A 19,162-nucleotide genomic window follows, 5' to 3' on the forward strand; every position below is an offset into this window, starting at 1 on the left:
GGGGCCAGAGAAGGGCACCGGAGCTGGTGCAGGGTCTGGAGCACAAGTGTGATGAGGAACGGCTGAGGGACCTGGGGGGTTTAGTCTGGAGAAGAGAAGGCTCAGGGGGGACCTTATCGCTCTCTGCAACTGCCTGACAGGAGGATGGAGCCGGGAGGGGGCTGGTCTCTGCTCCCAAGGGATGGGACAAGAGGAAACGGCCTCAAGCTGCACCAGGGGAGGTTTAGATGGAGCTGAGGAACAATTCCTTCCCCAGAGGGTGCTCAGGCATTGGAACAGGCTGCCCAGGGCAGGGCTGGAGTCACCGGCCCTGCAAGTGTTCACACACCGTGTAGGCAAGGTCCTCAGTGCCATGGGTTAGTGGTGGCCTTGGCAGGGAATGGTTGGACTTCATGATCTTAAAGGTCTGTTCCACCCTGGTTGAGTCCACGATTCTACTTCTTGTGCACAATGCCTGTGCTAGAGCCGTGGGCATCCGATTGCTTCGTGTAGGATTGTTCCTTGGCCATAAGCAGGGAAGGGGCAGCCTGGTCTCTAATGGTTTAATGGTTCAAAGGGGTCTCCTTTAATGTTCTCCATTGGAACTTTGGGCCATGCCACATAACACCAGGCTCTCGGTTGTGTTCTCACTGTTAAGGGGATGAAGCATCATCTGAGCCCTTCCTTCCAAGGAAACCTCACACCACCAGTTTTGCACCAGTTTATTAGCAATGTCCCAAGAAAATACAAAACCCTATTTACAAGGAGCTCACCGGACACAAGGAGCAGGGGACACAGAGCCGAGAGGATGCGGAGCGCAGGTAAAGGACATCCACAGGAGGAAGAGAAGCAGCCTTGCAACTCCCCTGCGCGGATGGGCAATGAACCCCGGAGGAACATGCCCATAAGCTACATCCCACCCCTAATCCTGTGTTACTCATCCTCATGAGGACTTCCACCTCCCTGAGCACGTTACTCACTGCTCAGCCCAAGGGCTTTCGGAGGATGTGGCTTGGATGGAGGCAAGAGAAGAGGGCGCAGGACACATGCATGGAGGGGCAGGAGCCATCCCCATTGGAGTGGCCTGAGATGGAGCAGGTTCCATGCAAGCTTTTCCCACACCGGAGCACAAAGCCAGGACGAAGCAGCAGCAAAGTCCCTCCACACCAGAAGGAAAGAGCCAGAGATCCAGAGATCAGCTCCGTGTTCTCCTCCCCAGGGCCAGGGTGAGGGGTCCCAGCACAAAGATGGGGCTGGGTTGTCCTCCAGAGGAGGAGGTCTGAGACTATGTCATAGGCAGAACTCATCACATTGCTCCATTCTCCCTCCTCGAAAGCTGGAAAGCAGAAACACCCAAAGGCCTTTTGCTGTGAGCACAAGGCGGCCACAATCTGCGATTCCAGAGGTGCCTGCGTGGGTCTGAGCCAGAAAATTCCCACTTTAAACTCCTATTCCATCAACTTTTAGGTGCTTCCCATGCTGTCCCTCTCCCAGTTCTGCCTGCTCAGCAATTCAATCTGTGTCTTTCTCTGCAGAAATCAGTGTGTCATGAAACCAACGCACCAATGCAATGCAAAATCAGGGCAATGCAATGCAAAATCAGTGCAAAGCAATGCAAAATCAATGCAACACAATATCAATGTAATGCAATGCAAAATCAGTGCAATGCATTGCAAAAGAGCCTCCTTTATCCCTAAAACTGTTTGGGATTTGAGTTCCTTGTTGCTTTGGGGAGGAAGCTAAAGGGGAAGGTGTCACTTGTGCTCCTATATGAGCACAGCCGTGGGGGTGAAGCCGTTTCCCTTCTGTGCAGTAACTTTCCTGTGCCCAAAGCACGTGTGGCCGCAGGATACAACATGTGAAGGGGGAAAGCCGGGGCAGGGAAACGTGCGGGATGGAGCGTTGGGGCTCAGCCCGTCCCCAACACGCTGGAGGCAGCTCCGTGACGCACTTGCCATTCCCGGGGCGATGGGAGATACGGCTCCTATCAGCAGGAGGGATCGCGTCTCGAATGAGAGCAAAAGGCTTCTTATCTCCAGGGTTAGACATTAGCCAGCTAAGCCCCCAAAGAGGGGAATGTGAGCAAGGGCAAGGTGGAAAGTTACCACCAGTGCCCTCACTGACATCCCTGTCCGGGAGAGAAGATCTGGGAAAGGGCCAGAGCAGGAGGAAGAGGCAACAGTGGGTTTGGTTTGGAGCAGCAGGAATTCAGCCTGGCCTCGGCCTGGGGATCATAACCACTTAAACCCACTGATCTCACACAACCAAGGTGGTTTGGGAAGGGTCAGATCCGCATGGTGGGTGTCGGGATGTGGCCTCTCATTCCCCACATCAGGATTTGCAGCCTCTTCCATCTCTGCCAATAATCCTCCCATGGGATCATGCCTCTCCCAGGTTCTTCCGGGAGAACTTACAACCGTGTCCCTTTGGGTGGGAGGCAAATCCACATCAGTGGTCCTGTTATCCCACCCTGGGAAGGAAGGAAAGAACATTCCCAGCCCCACAGCAAAGGACACACAAGAATTCCTTCTTTGGGGATATTAGGGATGTCCCCAGAGAGGCTGCACATCCCGAACAGCAGGTTCCGTTGTGCCTGGAGGACTGTTTGCTGGGACATCCACGGGTGATCCCATGCTCTGCATTCCTAAAAGCAGGCACTGTCAGGAATCTATCTCTCCCAATGAATGCAGGAGAGAAAGCATTTCCCTAGCCTTTCCCCTTCGTTCAGCTGGCTTTCCTAGCAAAATTCCCTACTCCTTAATGTTCTATTCCCTTTGCAGAGCTGTTCTGCAGCCCAAGAGGTGCAGGACTCAGACAGGCGACTCCAGCAGCCTCTATGGAGAAGATCATGGTCTCATGCCTCTGGTCTGGTTTTGAGCTCAGGAGGATGGAGGGAGCAGAAGACACAGAACACTTAAGCCCTGCTTTGCTTTCTGGCTCACAAAGACCTAACAGCATATGTACAAGCTGCACGGGGATCCCGGGGGCTTTGCTCAGCTGGGTGGATGGAGCCACGGGCCAGAAAGGGTGGATTTGGTTTGGTTTGGTTGGGTTTAAACCTCTGCTTGAAATCTCTTTCAAACACTTGCATTTTGGCAGCAGAGCTGCTGCTTTGCTGCACTCACTCCTGGCTGGAGCCAAAGAACTGGAGGAAGAAGGAGAAGATGTAGATGATGTCCAGGTAGATGTTGAGGGCTCCGAAGATGTATTCCTCAGGGCTGAGCGAGTACCGGCGGTTCCCCATCAGCATCTGGGTATCGAATGCCAGGAACTGGGAGGAGAGGGGAGGAAAGGCAGTGCAGTTACATGGAGGTTTGGCACGGGGAGGCGAAAGGAGCTCTAATGACAGGACTTCTCCCAGTTGCTTCACTGCACCCAGGAGAAAAACGCAGCCACCTTTTATGGGCTGTGGTTGCAATTTAAAGGCTCAGAACAAGGCACTGAACAAGCCACAACTTTCCCCTTCCTTCACTTCTTAACACTCGAACCTTGGGCCCAACTATCACTCCAGGCCTTTCCCTTCATGCTTCATCCATCCCAAATGTGTCCCAGGAACAGCTCTGGAATTGCTCTCCCTGTTCCTACGACTTGTTATTCCCAACTTCCCCACTTGAGAAGCTGCTACATAGTAAGGTGGCCTGGACCCAACATAGCACTACCAGGACAATAAGAGAAGGAAAACCACATCCCAGGGTCTGCAGCGCCGCAGGAGCCAGACCCAGAGGGGATTTAACACCTTCCTGGGGTACAACCACCACTGAGTGCTTGGCACATTGAAACCAGCACAGTGGGAACCCGCTGTCCCTTGGGAACACGGGATCAAACATGGGATCAAAGCCTGCACCTTGTTGCATCACTTCAAGCCCAAAGTCTTCTCCCGTCTCACCTTCACGCTGCAGCAAACACCTTGACAGAGCTCTCCAGGGTTGGCACCTTCGCCATGGCCTGGGGTCAAGTGGCACCTTTGCCCTCCCCAGCCATAAATCACAACTGATCTCCCCAGACACCATCGGGCTGGGCTGAAGGTTCATTGTCAGGTTCTGACTGAAGTTTATGGGGTAATTAGATGATGTTGAGCCCACTTGTACTTTATGGAGCAGTCCTGAGCCGTGAATCACAGCAGAAACAGCCGAGCTCCCTTGAAATCACATTTATAGCTAATAAATGCAATTGCTCAACTGCTCTTATTCACCACGTGCCCAGTGGGCACCGCCTTGAAGCCCAAGGCAGCCTCCTCCTGACACCCCCCACCTCGAGGTAACACCGAGCATCTTCCCAGACAACTCCCATCGCTGGGTGCAAGCACGGCACTGCCGGGACTTGCTCCGGGAAGACACTCGCAGGAGGGACCAACAGGGAGCAATGAGGAGCAATGGAGCCCATTCAACATTCCTTGAAGGAGCTGCCTGGCTTCAGGGCTTTCCCTGCCTGCAATGAACCTTAATCCCAAACCACAGCCTCCTGCTGGCTTCCTGCTGGTCCAACTCATCCCCAATCCTTGGCTCGCTCCCGCTCCACCAGATCTGATGTGACTTTGCTCCCTACGACCCCTGCATCCCGGCTCCCACTGCTCTGCTGCAGCTTAGTCCTGGCTTTTCCCACTCCACAGATGCCTTTTTGCCCTGGACCTACTGTTTTCTGCTGTTCACACCTTGTATTGCGCATAGAGCATGGGCTTGCCAATGACACCAGGCTTGCACCAGCGCTGTCACGTACACCAACACCTCGGGACGAGGCTGAGGTCACTGCAATTACTCCTGAGCTCTGCAATCCCATCACTTCACTTTTCTCCTTCCCCTTCCAGGCTCCATCCCGCTGCTTTCCCTGCCAGCACATTCCCAGGAGCAGCACCCACTTACCATAGTGAAGATAATGGCACCGAGCAGAGCGTAGATCGCGTGGAGCCAAGGGACCTAAAGGCAAGGAATCCATCAGTCAGTGCCTGGGGAGAACTGCTCCATGAGGACGTGCCACAGGAGAGGGCTGAGTTCTAACAGGGAGGATACAAGGGAGGGAAAGGGCTCTAATAGCCTGGGATGGACTCGCACCACTTGCACAGTTCCTATGGTGGATCTTCCCATGGCAAAGAACACGTAGCTGTGCCTCAGTTTCCCCTCTCACTATGGCCCTTGTGTCCATTTGGGTTTCTGAACAGCCTCCTTCACCACGTGTCCCTATGGAAAACTCTTGGCACTATCCTGATGGAAACACATTTTGCAGCAACCCTACGAGGTGTTTGTTACCCAGACAAGGCTGATCTCATCGGAAGCAACACCAAACACTTGCAAGAGCCAGACCCAGCTTTAACTACAACCACAACGCTTCAACGTGTCCAAGTGCTGGAGTCCCAGCAGGGAAGTCACTGGGATGCAGAGCAAAGCCTCTGCTGTGGCACAGCAGCGCTGATGGAGGAGCTGCAGGAGGAGGTGCCCACATGGAGCTGATTCAACCCCAGCTCGCACCCTGCTCCTCAGAGAGACAAGCTCATTACAAGCCTGCCCCGAGCTATGCTTATCTTGACACGCTGCAAGATAAAGAGCAGTTGTCTCAACAGCTTAATGGCAGTGGCTTGGCACTGGGAGCTGCTTCACCAGCACGTTTGCACAGGGGGAGAGATGCATCTCCAGCCAAGACAACCAGATCCCAAGCTCTCCAGCTTGGAAACCCAAGTGTGTTTGTCCATCATCAGCAGAGAGACTGCAGGGCAAGCACCAGGGAGAGTCTCTGCAGGTCTGGTCCTTAAAGCGTGACTCAGGTGCCCAGAAAAGCCAAGTGAGATGTGAAAGGATTTGGAGGTGACTTAAAGGCTGTTGTGATCGAAGCTGGGTGCCTCCGTCTGGGGGTGATTGATGGTGGCTGCACAGCCCCACACACCTTCCCTCTTTCATCACCATCTCCCAGGCTCTGGATGACAGCTCACACAATGGGATACTCTTGGATGGAGACCAGACACCCCGTCCTGTCATGGCAAATCCTCTATCAGGTGTGGCCACAACCAGCTCCAATGCAATGCAGTGGGGTCACAAGCACAGCTAATGGCAGCAGTGGCCAGTGGGGCCAAAGGAAGGGGATGGACCCATACAAGAGCATTAGGGTGGTCACCCTTCACCAGGACCTGCCATCACCCTCGGAGGTGCTTATCTGTAAGCCTCAGAAGCTGGTGTGGCGTGAACACAGCCAGGTCTGGACAGATAGACAGACACCCCATGGCACTTGTCCTGCCCTGAAGGTGGAGCAAGAGCCCTCCATGGGGCAGGATAACGCTTTAATGTGCTCACTACACTGGTGTTACTGGAGGGGAAACTGAGGCACTGGGATGGGATGTGCCGTGGGGTCACTACACAGCTCCAGAACAGAAGCCCCAGCCTAGTGCTGTCCCACAACCTGACATCCGACTGTGCAACAACCGCCTGCTCTTGCCTGTTCCTTCTGCATTGGGATCCCCCTATCCATCCAGGCCCTGCCTTAGGCAGCTCAGCTCCAGCCTTGCATCAGGATGGTGGCACTGGGTGAGGATGGAGCGGCACAGCTCATTACTCACATATTGGTAGGGCAGTATCACAGCCAGGATAATGCCACCGAAGAAGAGGACCATGAGCATCACGAAGAGCACCCCCTGGTAAGAGGTGAAGTCAAACTGTGGAGGTGAAGAGCAGCGCGTTAGAGGTGCAGAGCACTGAAACGGGGAAGTGAGGGGACCCAAACGCCCCCCCAGGGCCACCAGCAGCAAAACCCTCCTGCTTCACCCACACCTCAGGTCCTACAGCCCAACACCAGCCTGGAGAAGAGAAGCTGCATGGAGATCTCAGAGCAGCTTCCAGGGTCTGAAGGGGGCTACAAGGATGCTGGAGAGGGACCTTCATCAGGGCCTGGAGCAATAGGACAAGGGGTGATGGGTTCAAACTGAAACAGGGGAAGTTCATGTTGGAGATAAGGCAGAAGTTGTTCCCTGTGAGGGTGCTGAGGCGCTGGCACAGGGAGCCCAGAGAAGCTGTGGCTGCCCCATCCCTGGCAGTGTTCAAGGCCAGGTTGGACACAGGGGCTTGGAGCAACCTGCTCTAGTGGAAGGTGTCCCTGCCCGTGGCAGGGGGTTGGAACTGGGTGAGCTTGAGGTCCTTTCCAACCCAGTCCTTGCTGTGATTCTATGGCACACAGAACCAAATGCTTGCCATACCCCTTTTACTGCCACAGGCAAGGACTCAGTACTCATCACATACCTCAACCCCAGAAGCCCATCATACACATTTGTGCCAGTGCCCTTCTGTAGCCCCCCAAACCAGCTTACCCCCCAAACCAGCTTGCCCATGTACCCTCATTCCCACCCCATCTACACCCTGACACATCTCTCACCCCCCATACTCCATAGCCTTCACTTTCCACGCCAGCATCCTTCAGGTTGCTCCTGCATCCACCTCACCCCCAGCCCTGTGTGAGCTGCTGCTTCCCAAGGGACTGAGCAGCAGAGTCTCACCTTGGTCTGGAAGCTGAAGATCACGACAGACAGACACACCAGGGCAGTGATTCCCAGGCACAGGAGGACTGACTTGGTGTTGTAGTAACTGCCAAATCAACAGGGACATGTGGAAAGAGGGGTTAGAACAGCAGCTTAGCAAAAAAGTGAGTCCCAGGGGCACAAATGGCACTGAAGTTATCAATTCCCCCTTTAACGTATAAAGGGAAGAGGGAAAGGGTTTTCCTCCTTCTTTAATTAAGGAGGGTGGGCAGGAGGCACGTCTGGAGCTCAGGAGCAGCAGAGATGGGGATGTGCTATAAACATCTCCCTGTGCATGGACAGATGGAGAAGGGGGAGGATTCAAACGGGGAGGGAATGAAAATAGAATGACAAATGTCATTGCAGCACAATGGGAAAGCTGCAAGCACCGTTACGCTACGGATGTGCTTGGAATGGGGGTTTGGAGCTTGGGAAGCTGCAGGAAGGGGGGATTTGAACAGAGGGAGGCTGTTGGAGTTGGTTTGAGTGCGTGAGCACTGGTTTGGGTGCTAAGCCCTAGGAAAAGCCAGTCCCACTCTCCCCTTTGGTGTGATGCTGAAGCTGCTGCTCTCTTTGTCCCAGCACGGATCCATCACCACCCACTGGCTCATCTGCTGCATCACCAGGGCCCCACGTGAGCCAGAGCTGAGCCTGGGAGTGGATTGTAACAGAGACAACACAGGCACAAGGGAACAAGAGTACAGAAACTCTGAATGTGCTGGAAAAAGCCTCCGTGTCCCACTCCAGCCCCATGTGCCTGCGTGGGAAAGGGGAGACCACAGGGGATGGTGCTGCCCTAGAGCCCATCCATGCAGGGACTGCCTTGTCCCTGGCTCTCCAGTGCTCTCCTGCAGGGTTTAGCATAGCCAGAGCTATGTGTGCCTCAGCTGTGACAGGGGAGGGGATGATGCCACCACAGGTCTTGGCTTTAAGCATTTTCAGTTGGAAGCTCAGGCTCTGGAACAGCTCCAGGCATCAGCAGCCCATCTATTTCACACATAGGGAAGGCTTTTCTGCAAGGCACAGCACCAGAAGCATCCAGAGACCCGTGCTCAACCTACCTGGAGAGCATCCCGGTGAGATAGGCCATAGAGAGTGTCTGGGAGGGGAAAAGAACCACGTTACTTCTGCATTCATGGCCCAGGGAGAGACACGCAACAGAGGAGACATTCCAGGTATGGAGATAAGGGCAGCAAAGCCTCACACATGCTCAAGAGAAGCAGTTTTCACATAGTTTCTAATCCTCCAGTGATTCATCTCCATGGGGCAGGTTAGGATGGGGGCAGGCCAACACCCTGAAAGCACCCCCACCATCTCCATCCCTCTACCCTGGGGTAAAGCTTGGACCTGATCATCTTCAAGGTCTTTTCCAACCCATTGGAACCCAATGGGTTGGAATTGGAACCCAATTCCAACGATTCTATGATTCTACCCCTCTTGTACAGGACACCAGCACCCTACCCTGCTTCCCACCACTGACCAGCTGGACATCCCAGTTCAATCACAGCTCCTCAGCCCAAGTGCAGGGCAAGGAGAGGATGAAATCCCTGCTTTCTGCAGGAATCCACATGGATTGTCTTTCCTGCTTGGAGCCAGGCTGGGGGCAAGGGGAGGGCAGAATTGGTCCACATATACTACTTACAAAGATGCTCAACAGGATGAGATTCCATGGGAAATACCTCCTGCAAGGGAAGGAACTGGTCAGAGGAGCAGGGGTAGCACAACATAAGAGGTGCCACATAAGGGGCTGTGGCAGGGGTGGTGCGAGGGGACAGTCATCCTGGTGGGGATCAGAGTGGGTCTGGGGTGCTCCTAGACCAAGACACCACCACATCCCTGTGACAAGGGTCGTCCCTGTGATAAGGGATGTCCCTGTGATAAGTGTCCTGCTCCATGGAGAGCAAAGACCATCCTCTGCAGTAGGATTCAGAGGATTCAACGAGCATTCAGGGCTCCACAGCAATGCATTTTGCTGCAACCTTCCCTTCCAGCTGCAATCTGGGTTCAGCTTTTCATGCTGTGCTGCTGCAACCCACAACTGCATCAGGCCTGGAAATACAGCTCCCACCTCAGTCCCTGCAGTGGGACTGGGTCAGCATGACCCTGCATCTCTGATGTTGCTGGGGATGCTTGAAACAAAAGGCAAAATCATCCTTTGTTTTGTAGGGCTGTGTGAAAGCCAAAGGGAAAAGGTTTTACCTGGGCCCAGAGCAGCAAGCGAGGATCAAGTAGGTCACAAAGAAAACGGCACTGCAAAGAGGAGGAAAAGAGGAGTTTAGGGAGGAAAACCCAAGCGTGGAGTGTTGATGCAGGAGAGGAGCCTCCAGACGAGAAGTGTCAGGGCTCTGCTGCACTGTTTGAAATGCAAACACCTTGTCAGACATTGGATGGGAATCAAAGCAGTTACTACCTGTCACTGAAGCTGCTTCTGCATCATTGCATATGCCAGTCTCAAGGTGGGACCAGCACAAACACCCCTGAATGGGTTTAAGGCATTCAGGTCCAAGGTAGGTGGAGCACCTGAAGTGTTTGCTGCTGACACGTCATCAGTGGAGATGGAGAGATTTTGCTCCATTTCCAGGCACTTCCTGGCTCGGTGGCATCAAGGCTGGATTTCAGCAGGACTTGAGCCAAGATTCATGGGGCTGGTGAAAGCGACTTGCTAAGGCTGGATGGAAGGGCTGTGTTAGAGGGAACTGGTTCCATGTTACTGCACCAGAGCTCAAAAACAGAAGGATCCACTAAAGCCAGTGTGCGCTTGAGCACAGAACCCCCCCGTGTGCTGGGCTGCACCCTCAGAGCATGAGCAGCAGGTCAGGGAGGGGATCCTGCCCCTCTGCTCTGGTGAGACCCCACTTGCAGCACTGTGTGCAGTTGTGGTGTCCTCAGCATAGGAAGGACATGGAGCTGTTGGAGCAAGTCCAGAGGAGGCCACAAGGATGACCAGGGGCTGGAGCACCTTGCGTATAGAGCCAGGCTGAGAACATCGGGGCTGTTCAGCCTGGAGAAGAGAAGCTGCGTGGAGACCTCAGAGCAGCTTCCAGTGTCTGAAGGGGGCTACAAGGATGCTGGAGAGGGACCTTCATCAGGGACTGGAGCAATAGGACAAGGGGTGATGGGTTCAAACTGAAACAGGGGAAGTTCAGGTTGGAGATAAGGAAGTTCTTGCTTGTCAAGGTGGTGGGACACTGAAATGGGTTGAACGGAGAAGCTGTGGCTGCCCCATCCCTGGCAGAGTCCAAGGCCAGGTTGGACACAGGGGCTTGGAGCAACCTGCTCTAGTGGAAGGTGTCCCTGCCCATGGCAGGGGGTTGGAGCTGGAGGAGCTTTAAGATCCCTTCATCCCAACCCATTCCAGACTCTTTCAGCTCACAGACCCCAGCCTAACACAGGGGGTTATTTCTCCCACACAGCCCAGCACAGCCGAGCACTGCAGCAGGTGAGGGATGCTCTCTCTGCTCCCGGTGTTTTTCCACAGGCTGCTGCGTTATGGCACGGTGGGAACCTGTTTTCACCCAGTGCCTGGAGGGGGAAGTAGGTTCCGGGCATGCCGATGGCTGCTCGATAGCCACTCACTCAGGTCTCACACAGGAACGTGACGGCAAACCCCACGGGCCATGATAAATGCAGCAGAGATAAAGCTGAGCGCTGCTCTCCCACCGGGAAACCAGGAAAGCGGGAGTGGGCACGGCTGAGGAGATGGAAAGAAAGCACATACGGAGCAAAGAGAGCCCCTGTGGTTGTGCATCTCCAGTGCAACCCCTGTGGCACATCGGCTCTTGCTTGATTCCATCGCCCCAACAGTAGAACACCCCAGAGCACCCACTTTGGTATTAGAGATGATGTCTATAGCGTTGGGATCTCTGTGTATGAGGGAGATCCAGACCCACCATGGAGATATGGATGGAGGGAAGGGTTGTCTCACTGGGAGGTGAAGGCACAGACAAAAGTCCCTCAATACAGAGCCTGGCCCTAGACAAGTTTGCTCCTTACTTGCAGCACTGTGTGCAGTTCTGGTGTCCCCAACATAAGAAGGACATGGAGCTGTTGGAGCAAGTCCAGAGGAGGCCACGAGGATGAGCAGGGGCTGGAGCAGCTCCCATAGGGAGCCAGGCTGAGAACATTGGGGCTGTTCAGCCTGGAGAAGAGAAGCTGCGTGGAGACCTCAGAGCAGCTTCCAGTGTCTGAAGGGGGCTACAAGGATGCTGGAGAGGGACCTTCATCAGGGGCTGGAGCGATAGGACAAGGGGTGATGGGTTCAAACTGGAACAGGGGAAGTTCAGGTTGGAGATAAGGAGGAAGTTCTTCCCTGTGAGGGTGCTGAGGCACTGGAATGGGTTGAAGGGAGAAGCTGTGGCTGCCCCATCCCTGGCAGTGTTCAAGGCCAGGCTGGATGGTGCTTGGAGCAACCTGCTCTAGTGGAAGGTGTCCCTGCCTGTGACAGGGGTTGGAACTGGAGGAGCTTTAGGGTCCTTTCCAAACCAACCCAGCCTGTGATTCCATGATTCTATTGAAAGATAGGAAGAGGTAAATGCTACTGGCCAGGAAGCTGCAAGAGATGAACTCCAGGGTTGAAGCACAGACCTGAGCAGAGCTCAGTTGTGTCTCCCTACATGGCAACGCTGCTTCTCCCATCTATCAAGTGGCCAAGGAGGAGCACACTGCTTCCCTTGAGGCCAAAGAGGCGTGTTGGTGCCAGTTCCCTTCCATTGCTGTTATTTTGGGTTTCTTCTCAGTTATATAAGTGGTGTCTCATCTCCGGCTCTGGACACGCTTCATGCTTTGGGTGTGAACACATTAAACCAAGTTCAGACAATCCCATCACTGATGCTTCACGAGCAGCAGCAACACAAGTGGCATCCAGGAAACCAGCACAACTGCACATAGACCAGCAGCACCTCCATGGTGAGTTCTGGGACCAAGCTTGACGAAGGAATAGCATCCTATATTCTGGATACAGAGAGTGGGTCCATGATGAGTTCCAGGCACAACAGCCCTGCTCAAACATAGCCAGAAACACCTTGATGCCTCCAAACACACACACATCTACCACTTCATTGCCTGCACCCTTCTTCACTTCTGATATATATCAAGGCATGTGATGTAAAACCAGGCAATCTCCTTGCTTTCAAAGGGGTAATCCCAAAATGAAGCCTCCAGGGTCTCACATCTGGGTTTCTGCACTGTTTCCCTACAAGCTCCCCAGTTTGCTCTGCAGGAAACACTCCTGTATTTACTTTGAGCCTGCTTTGTAGAGCTTCCTTTCTGGAAGCATTTGGAGCAGCATCTCCCATGTCTCACACTCATTCCAGTGAGATTTTCCATCTTCTCACCTCAGAGTTATCCAAGAACTTCCCCAGCTCCCCCTGCACACGCATTGGAGCAATTCTTCACATGCAAGATACATCCCCATCACCACAGCCCCATCCAGAGCTGTTTGGAGCATGCGTAGCCATAGGAGAAGACAGAGATACTCACTAGGAAGCCCAGTACCAGGCAGAGTGGGTCTGGATGTACCCCTTGACTGGCTCGCTGGAAGACAAGAGGAAACGGGTGCTGAGCAGGAAGCATTAGAAAAGCCAAGCACTGCACTGGGTGCTGCTGAGTTCAAGCTGGGAGCACACATGGGGTGATGCAGCACAGGGGATGTGACAGGAGGAAAACCACACACAAACCCCCCCAGACATATGAATCTTCCCATCTGGAAGGAAACTCAAGCTGTCAGGTCATAAGGTGGCCCCAGTGTTATCAATTGCACACTTGAGCTTGGGAACGGCCACTGCCTTCTCTGAGAGTGAGATGAAGGAGGTGAAACCCTCCTGCTGACAGTGATTCATTATTTATCCTGCAGGCAACGTCAGCCCAAGTGCTCATCACACCACGGAGGGGGATCTGCTCCTGCAATGGGAGGTAATCCCATCCCAAATCCCAGGTAAAGCTGGGATCTGGGAGAACTCCCCTAAGGAAGAACCCAGCAGTTCACATTCTAGGCTTCTTGGCTCGGGAGAGCATCCAGGATACACAGGACATTGGGAAAGGGGCTCTCAGGGTTCCCTCAGGATTGGTTTCCCATTGAAACACATGTGGCAAAGCTGCAGGTGTCTACAGAACCCCCCCAGGTAACAGGTCATGAGGAGCAGGTCACACGCAGGACAAAGCATCATAAGAGACCTACCAGAAGGTGAAGAAAGCCACAATAACAACAGTGACCAAGAGCTGGACCATCAGGATGGCATAAACCTGCAATGAGAGGAAGCCCATGGGTGACCTGCAGACTCCCTGCTTCCCAGCCAGCCAAACCACTGCAGCTGGGTCCCTCCAAGGGCTCTTGGTCTCCTGCTTCCACAAGGAAAGCTGAGATTCCAGCCCCTTACCTTCCTGATGAAGACCCTGCGCACGCTCCTGTCGTCCCAGCTGAAGGTGGTGAGCATCTCCGTGTCCCCTGGGTACCCACTGCTGCCATAGCTCGGGCTCGTGCCTGGAGCAGAAGCCAGACAGGTCAGGTCCCAGCACCCAGCTCCCTCCCTGGCTGCAATAACCTGACCTCAGGGAGTGCTCGGGAGCCCCACATTCCAAGGTTTTCTTGTTGCCTTGCTGGGGTGCCCCCTGCTCCCTCCCCATCCCTGCATCCTATTAGGACCATCTCAGAGATCAGAGGGGAAAGCACACTGTGAACTCCAGCACGGTGAGGATGACAGGGTTAACTCCTGCCTCTGGTGACACCGGATCTCCGATGGCAATGAGAGGGCTCCTGTCGGATCCTTGCTCAGCTTTCACTGAATATTAAAGCATCTCCCAGCGGAGCCGTGACTCAGCACCTCAGGCGCTCCCATTCCAAGGATTCCCTCCCTCCTCTAAGAGCTCAGACTCTGTCTGCATCCCTCACCTCAGGGGAGCTCCTGACAACCAGCTTCTCCATCCCTGAATCCCATTTCCACGCAGGGAGCCAGTTAACAGCAAGTCCAAACAAGGGGGAAACACCACCAATGACTACCTGACCCCAAAGCACTGCCCCACACAACCCTGTCCTGCTGAAGGCTCTGCAATACAAGCTCCTGTTGCTGGAGGTGCCCTGCAAGTGGGCAAGGAGAAAGGCTGGACCATGGAGCATCACTTTGCTCTGCAGCCTGAAGGGAGATGGAGAGGAACACTGGGAAACCTCTGCTGATGGATGAAGGCAGCAGTGAGGATGCTGCAGGACAGGGGCTGTAAGAGAGACCCAAAGCAGCAGCTTCTCCCTGTAGAGATCAGCTGCTCAAATGATATGAATTGGCCTTTTCCATCTCCCGAACCTCATGCTCGAGAAACCCTAAAGCAAATACTGAACCATCGTCTCAGTGCATCATCCCCCCATGCTATTTGCTTCTCGTGCAAACATCCCCTTCCATGTTACCAACGTTCTCCCCATCTGGGTTCCTATAGAAAGAAGGTTTAGGTGATTACACCAGCTCTATGTTCACGTCCCTCCCTGTTTGACAGATGCCTTCCCTCCTTCCCAAAGCTCTGCAGCTCAGTGATGCTCATATCCTTCAGGCAGGAGGAGGAAGGACCCTCTCAGCCTCAGGATACAAGCTTCAGGCATCAGGAAAGCCAAACCCAAGGTCTTTGCTCCTGGATTTGTTCTGTTTTAGTGGTTGCTCTTATTGCAGAAGCCTCATCCTGCAGCAGGAAACAAAGCCCTTGTGCTCTTCTTGTGCTTAATCAGTCTCTTGTGCCTCCTTCTATGCCCCAGTGGAGATGAATCTCAGGCAGTGCATCCTCCCTTCATTACTGTGAGACCTGTCATCACCACGCAGGGCTGAGAGCACCCCAGGGCCATATCCCCAGGACACCTCAATGCCTCCTTTGTCAGAGCCATCGAGGCATCTAAACACCATATTAGACACCTAAATGTCTCAGAGGAATGGAGAGTGTCCTCCTCCCTGGCACCCATCACCTCCCATCCGTGGCCACAGCCAAGGCAGCAACACAGCGTGTCCTGAGATCCCAAAACACACACCAGTTATCCCCAGTTGCTTCCAGTCCCATAGAAGCTGTTAGACTTCCAGACCCTGCAACAGGAGCTTGTAGCATGGCTGAGGGCAGGGAAAGGGGGAAGAACATGGAATCGGAGGAAAACACCAGCAGGGATCAGGGAATCCTGCCAAATTGTCAGGGAAGGGACAAGAGGTGACACATCACCTAAACAAGTCCCTGGGCTACCCTAAATCCCAGCATCCTTAACCTGTTTGGGCTTTACCCATCCTAATCCATCAGTAAAGAAGACCCAGAGGGTTGCTGGAGCAAGCTGGAAGGTTCTTTATCCCCATTTCTGGCTCCTGAAGGCAAATAGGGATAAGAAGCCTGTGAAACCATCAGTGTGTGCAAGTGTATGTCTCTCATTGGTGTGTCACTTGCTCTGTCCCCTTCCCTAAGCGCCTCCATCTGCACTGGATGGAACAGGCAGGCAAAGCACAGCAGAGGAAGAGGATTGAGCAGAGAGATTGGACTCAAGGGACATTAAACCCAGGCCCTCCAGCCCAAGCTGTGCTGACCAAGCACTTGGCCACCCCAGCAGACTTGCTGGCCATGGCTCCTGCATCATCCCAGCTGGGGCTATACAACCCTTCCCCTGCACAGGGCACAGCGGGGCCTTTGTCCATATGTCATGACCAAGCAGGAGCTGCAGAGAGCACCCAGGGAAGAAAAGTTGTTTGTTTGCTGAGGAATTGGCCTCACACTGGAACAATTCAGCCCTCGAGTGGAGCTGCTTCAGCCTCTGAACACAGCTCGGAGCAGCCGGACATCACTGATGGACCACACTGATCCTACCAGCTCAGCAGCTTCTCTCAAAGCCGGGTTGGAGCAAGAGGTGGAGAGGGGGAGCTGCTGCCTGCAGAGCCAGGAGCCCAGCTCCAAGCCCTGGGAGCAGGCTGGGAGAGGGGATTATTCCCATCTCAGCACTGGGAAGGAGAGCAGAGAACTGGAGCTTAGTCCCAGCTCAGTGTGGTGAAGCGGTGGATGAAATGGCTTTTACATATAGATATAGACTTACATGGCTCAGAGCTACAGCTCTAGGGTGAGCTCTACCATGGACCAACCCAGGCATCGCATCCCTGGATCCCCACTTCTCTACAAGCCCATGGGGGGAATCACTGCACCCCTGAGTACAGACACACAAAGACTTACTGGGGTCCACATAAGCCCAGCTGGGGTGCAATGGGACTGATGGAGGAGGAGGGTAAGCACCCGCCTTCATCCCTTCTCCTGCTGTTGCCTCTTCATAGCTCGGAGGTGCTGGTGGGGCTGAGGCATTGTCCTTCTTCTCCCCCTGCCCCTCGGAGCTGGGGGGTTTGTTGTTCACCGAGAGCTGCACAGGAGGAAAGGGGGGGTTAGGCCATAAAACCAGCACAGAAACCACCCTACAATAGGGACCCAATGGGGCACGGATGGAGGTCTGGGGGTCCTCTGTTGGAAGGACCCTCAGCAACTCAACAGACCATCCCTGCATCCCCAGGAAGGAGCAGCCTTGGATGTGATTGAGCAAAGAGATGGGGAAAACATGGGGCATGTTAAGGGGGATGGAAAATACAAGCACCCAGGTCTGAGGCAGATACAGCCTTGCCCATGGTCCTCTTGGTGCCTCCAGCTCACGTGCGACACTGGAAAACATCCAGAGAATTCTCCGCTTTTCAGCCTCCTTCTGTCTAAATTTCCCCTTCACAAAGAGCTTTAATTACTGGGTAGAACCCCCTGAACTCCTTCATCTCCACTCACAGCCCCCAGCGACTGCTCTGGTTTGGCCATCCAACATCTCCTTCTAGCTCGTTCCTCTCTGTCCATCCGGAAGCTCAGCCTTGCTGCTCGCCATAACGTGAAGATGCAGCTGAGGGACCTTGGCATCCCTCAGACCATGTAACCCAAGCAAAGAGCATCCTCAGGCTACCTGAGAACTTGCTTCTCCTTGGTAACATTACTCATTTAACCTTCGAGATCTTTGTCAGACCTGAGCATGTTTCCCACCGTTGCTGCTAAAGGGGGTACCTCAGTGTCAGCATCCCCATGGATCACAGGGATGTGGGGCTGGAACCAGGAGAAGCCCAAAACGAAGGAGACAGATTGACCAGCACTGCAACAGGGAGCACAGTCCCTGTAAGAAGGGTTTAAACTAAAGGTGTGCAGGCACAGGGTAACAGGGATGTGCATCAGGAGCAGATCTGGCTGCATCAGGATAACGGAGCCACCTCCTCTGCCAGGTCCCCATAGGGACCATCCTCACCCCATCCTTCATTACATACCCTTGGGTATAGGGTGACCGGTATCATGCAAGACCCCCCAGAGGTACCCAAGGAAATGCAGGAGGGATGGTGCTGCTGCATCCAGGCAGCCTCCAGCATCGTTGTCATGGCAACGGTGCACTGTGCCTGGATGCACGAACCCCCTCCATCCTCTGGGCTCAGAGCATCAGAAAACCCCAAAATCAGAGCTCCCTGGACCAGAAACGAGGTGCTGAGGGCAAGTGCCAAGTGCTGGCTGTGGGGGGGCATGGGTGGGAAACACCAGCACCCCATGAGCTCCCTGACATTGGGATGGGTGAACAGCCACAGGTCCAACAGCAGGAGTTGAGCTGCACACGCAGCACCAGGACAAGCAGCCCCCAGCCCCATAACAACACAGCCCCCCCGCTGGAAACCTCCCCATGGCACTGGGCTGGGCACTGGTACCCAGCTCCTCTCCCCACAGTGGTTCTATTCCTTTATCCCCTCCCTCCAACCCACTTTCCCCCTCTCAACATGCAATAACATGCGAGCAGGACCCATCACCCAGCACTGGGCTCCCACCTACCTTCCCCTGGGTCATGGCTCCTCACTAGTGATGCTGCCGGAGCAGCAGGAGCTGGGAAAGGGCCGGAGCTGAGCTTGAGCCTCCTCGTCGGGTCCTTTCCACCCCTCTCCAGGGATGTCTCGGGGCTGCTGCAGCCGCCGCAGCCTCCGCAGCCTGCGCTGATGCCTTCACCTTCTAGCAACATCCACGGAGGGAGGGACTGTACCATTCCCAGCCGGCAGCACAGGGGAAGCCGGGATAGAAACAGCTAAAACTGGAGCGAGCGGCCAGCGGGAGCGATGGGGAGGATGCAGGGACACAGCAGCAGCCCCGGGGATGCTGGACTCGGGGCTGGGATGGCAAAAGGGAGGGAGATGGGAAGGATGCTTTGCTGCAGCATCCCTTGTGCCGCTGCATGAGCTGGGCACAGGACAAGGGCTGTTCTGTGGGGCTGGAGGCTCCCGTGGGGCAGAAGAAAGGCCTGAGCCCAACTCCATAACATGAGAGCAGCAGAGAGGAACCGCACAAAGCCCTGGATCCCTTCCCAGGCTTTGCATGGAGGGGGATAGAGAGGATAAGGCTCATTTGCCCCACATGCCTTGTTCTCTCTGGAGTGATGCAGCCATGGCTGGGGGGCACAGGGAGGGTTTGGAGGGGTCCAGGACACCCATCAGACCACGAGCACCGTGAAGCCCCAGCACTGAAGCAGTGTTATCAGTTCAAGCCCAGGAAGAATGGGCTAAAGGGACCATGAGCACCATGAAGCTCCAGCACTGAAGCAGTGTTATCAGTTCAAGCCCATGAAGGATGCTAATGAGGGAGTCCAGTTCCCAGCCCAGAGCATGTCCAAGGGAAGAAGCACAATGTGAATGAGGTTTTGCCCCCTAT

General features: G+C 54.5%; 1 protein-coding gene across 1 annotated transcript; it reads right to left on the bottom strand.

Annotated features, from left to right (window-relative positions):
- Positions 1–686: 686 nt before the first annotated feature.
- FAIM2 (Fas apoptotic inhibitory molecule 2) lies at positions 687–18,494 on the bottom strand. The gene is made up of 12 exons (XM_030510733.1): positions 18,296–18,494; positions 16,640–16,820; positions 13,846–13,949; positions 13,647–13,711; positions 12,950–13,003; positions 9,671–9,721; positions 9,114–9,153; positions 8,533–8,570; positions 7,451–7,538; positions 6,521–6,616; positions 4,839–4,892; positions 687–3,250 (listed from the first exon to the last, which is right to left on the bottom strand). The coding sequence occupies exons 1-12, from the start codon at positions 18,308–18,310 to the stop codon at positions 3,101–3,103; spliced, it is 936 nt and encodes a 311-aa protein (XP_030366593.1). The 5' UTR covers positions 18,311–18,494; the 3' UTR covers positions 687–3,100.
- Between the last annotated feature and the right edge of the window lie 668 nt (positions 18,495–19,162).

The sequence above is a fragment of the Strigops habroptila genome, chromosome 23, assembly GCF_004027225.2.
Source record: "Strigops habroptila isolate Jane chromosome 23, bStrHab1.2.pri, whole genome shotgun sequence".
In the NCBI taxonomy this organism is placed as follows: Eukaryota; Metazoa; Chordata; class Aves; order Psittaciformes; family Psittacidae; genus Strigops; species Strigops habroptila.

What these genes read in the sequence shown, in the direction of transcription:
- FAIM2 (XM_030510733.1), bottom strand. An exon ending in CTGGGCTTATGTGGACCCCA is followed by an intron (nt 13,950 to 16,639) that starts GTAAGTCTTTGT and finishes CTTCTGCTCCAG; the next exon opens with GCACGAGCCCGAGCTATGGC. An exon ending in GCAGGGTCTTCATCAGGAAG is followed by an intron (nt 13,712 to 13,845) that starts GTAAGGGGCTGG and finishes CTCTCATTGCAG; the next exon opens with GTTTATGCCATCCTGATGGT.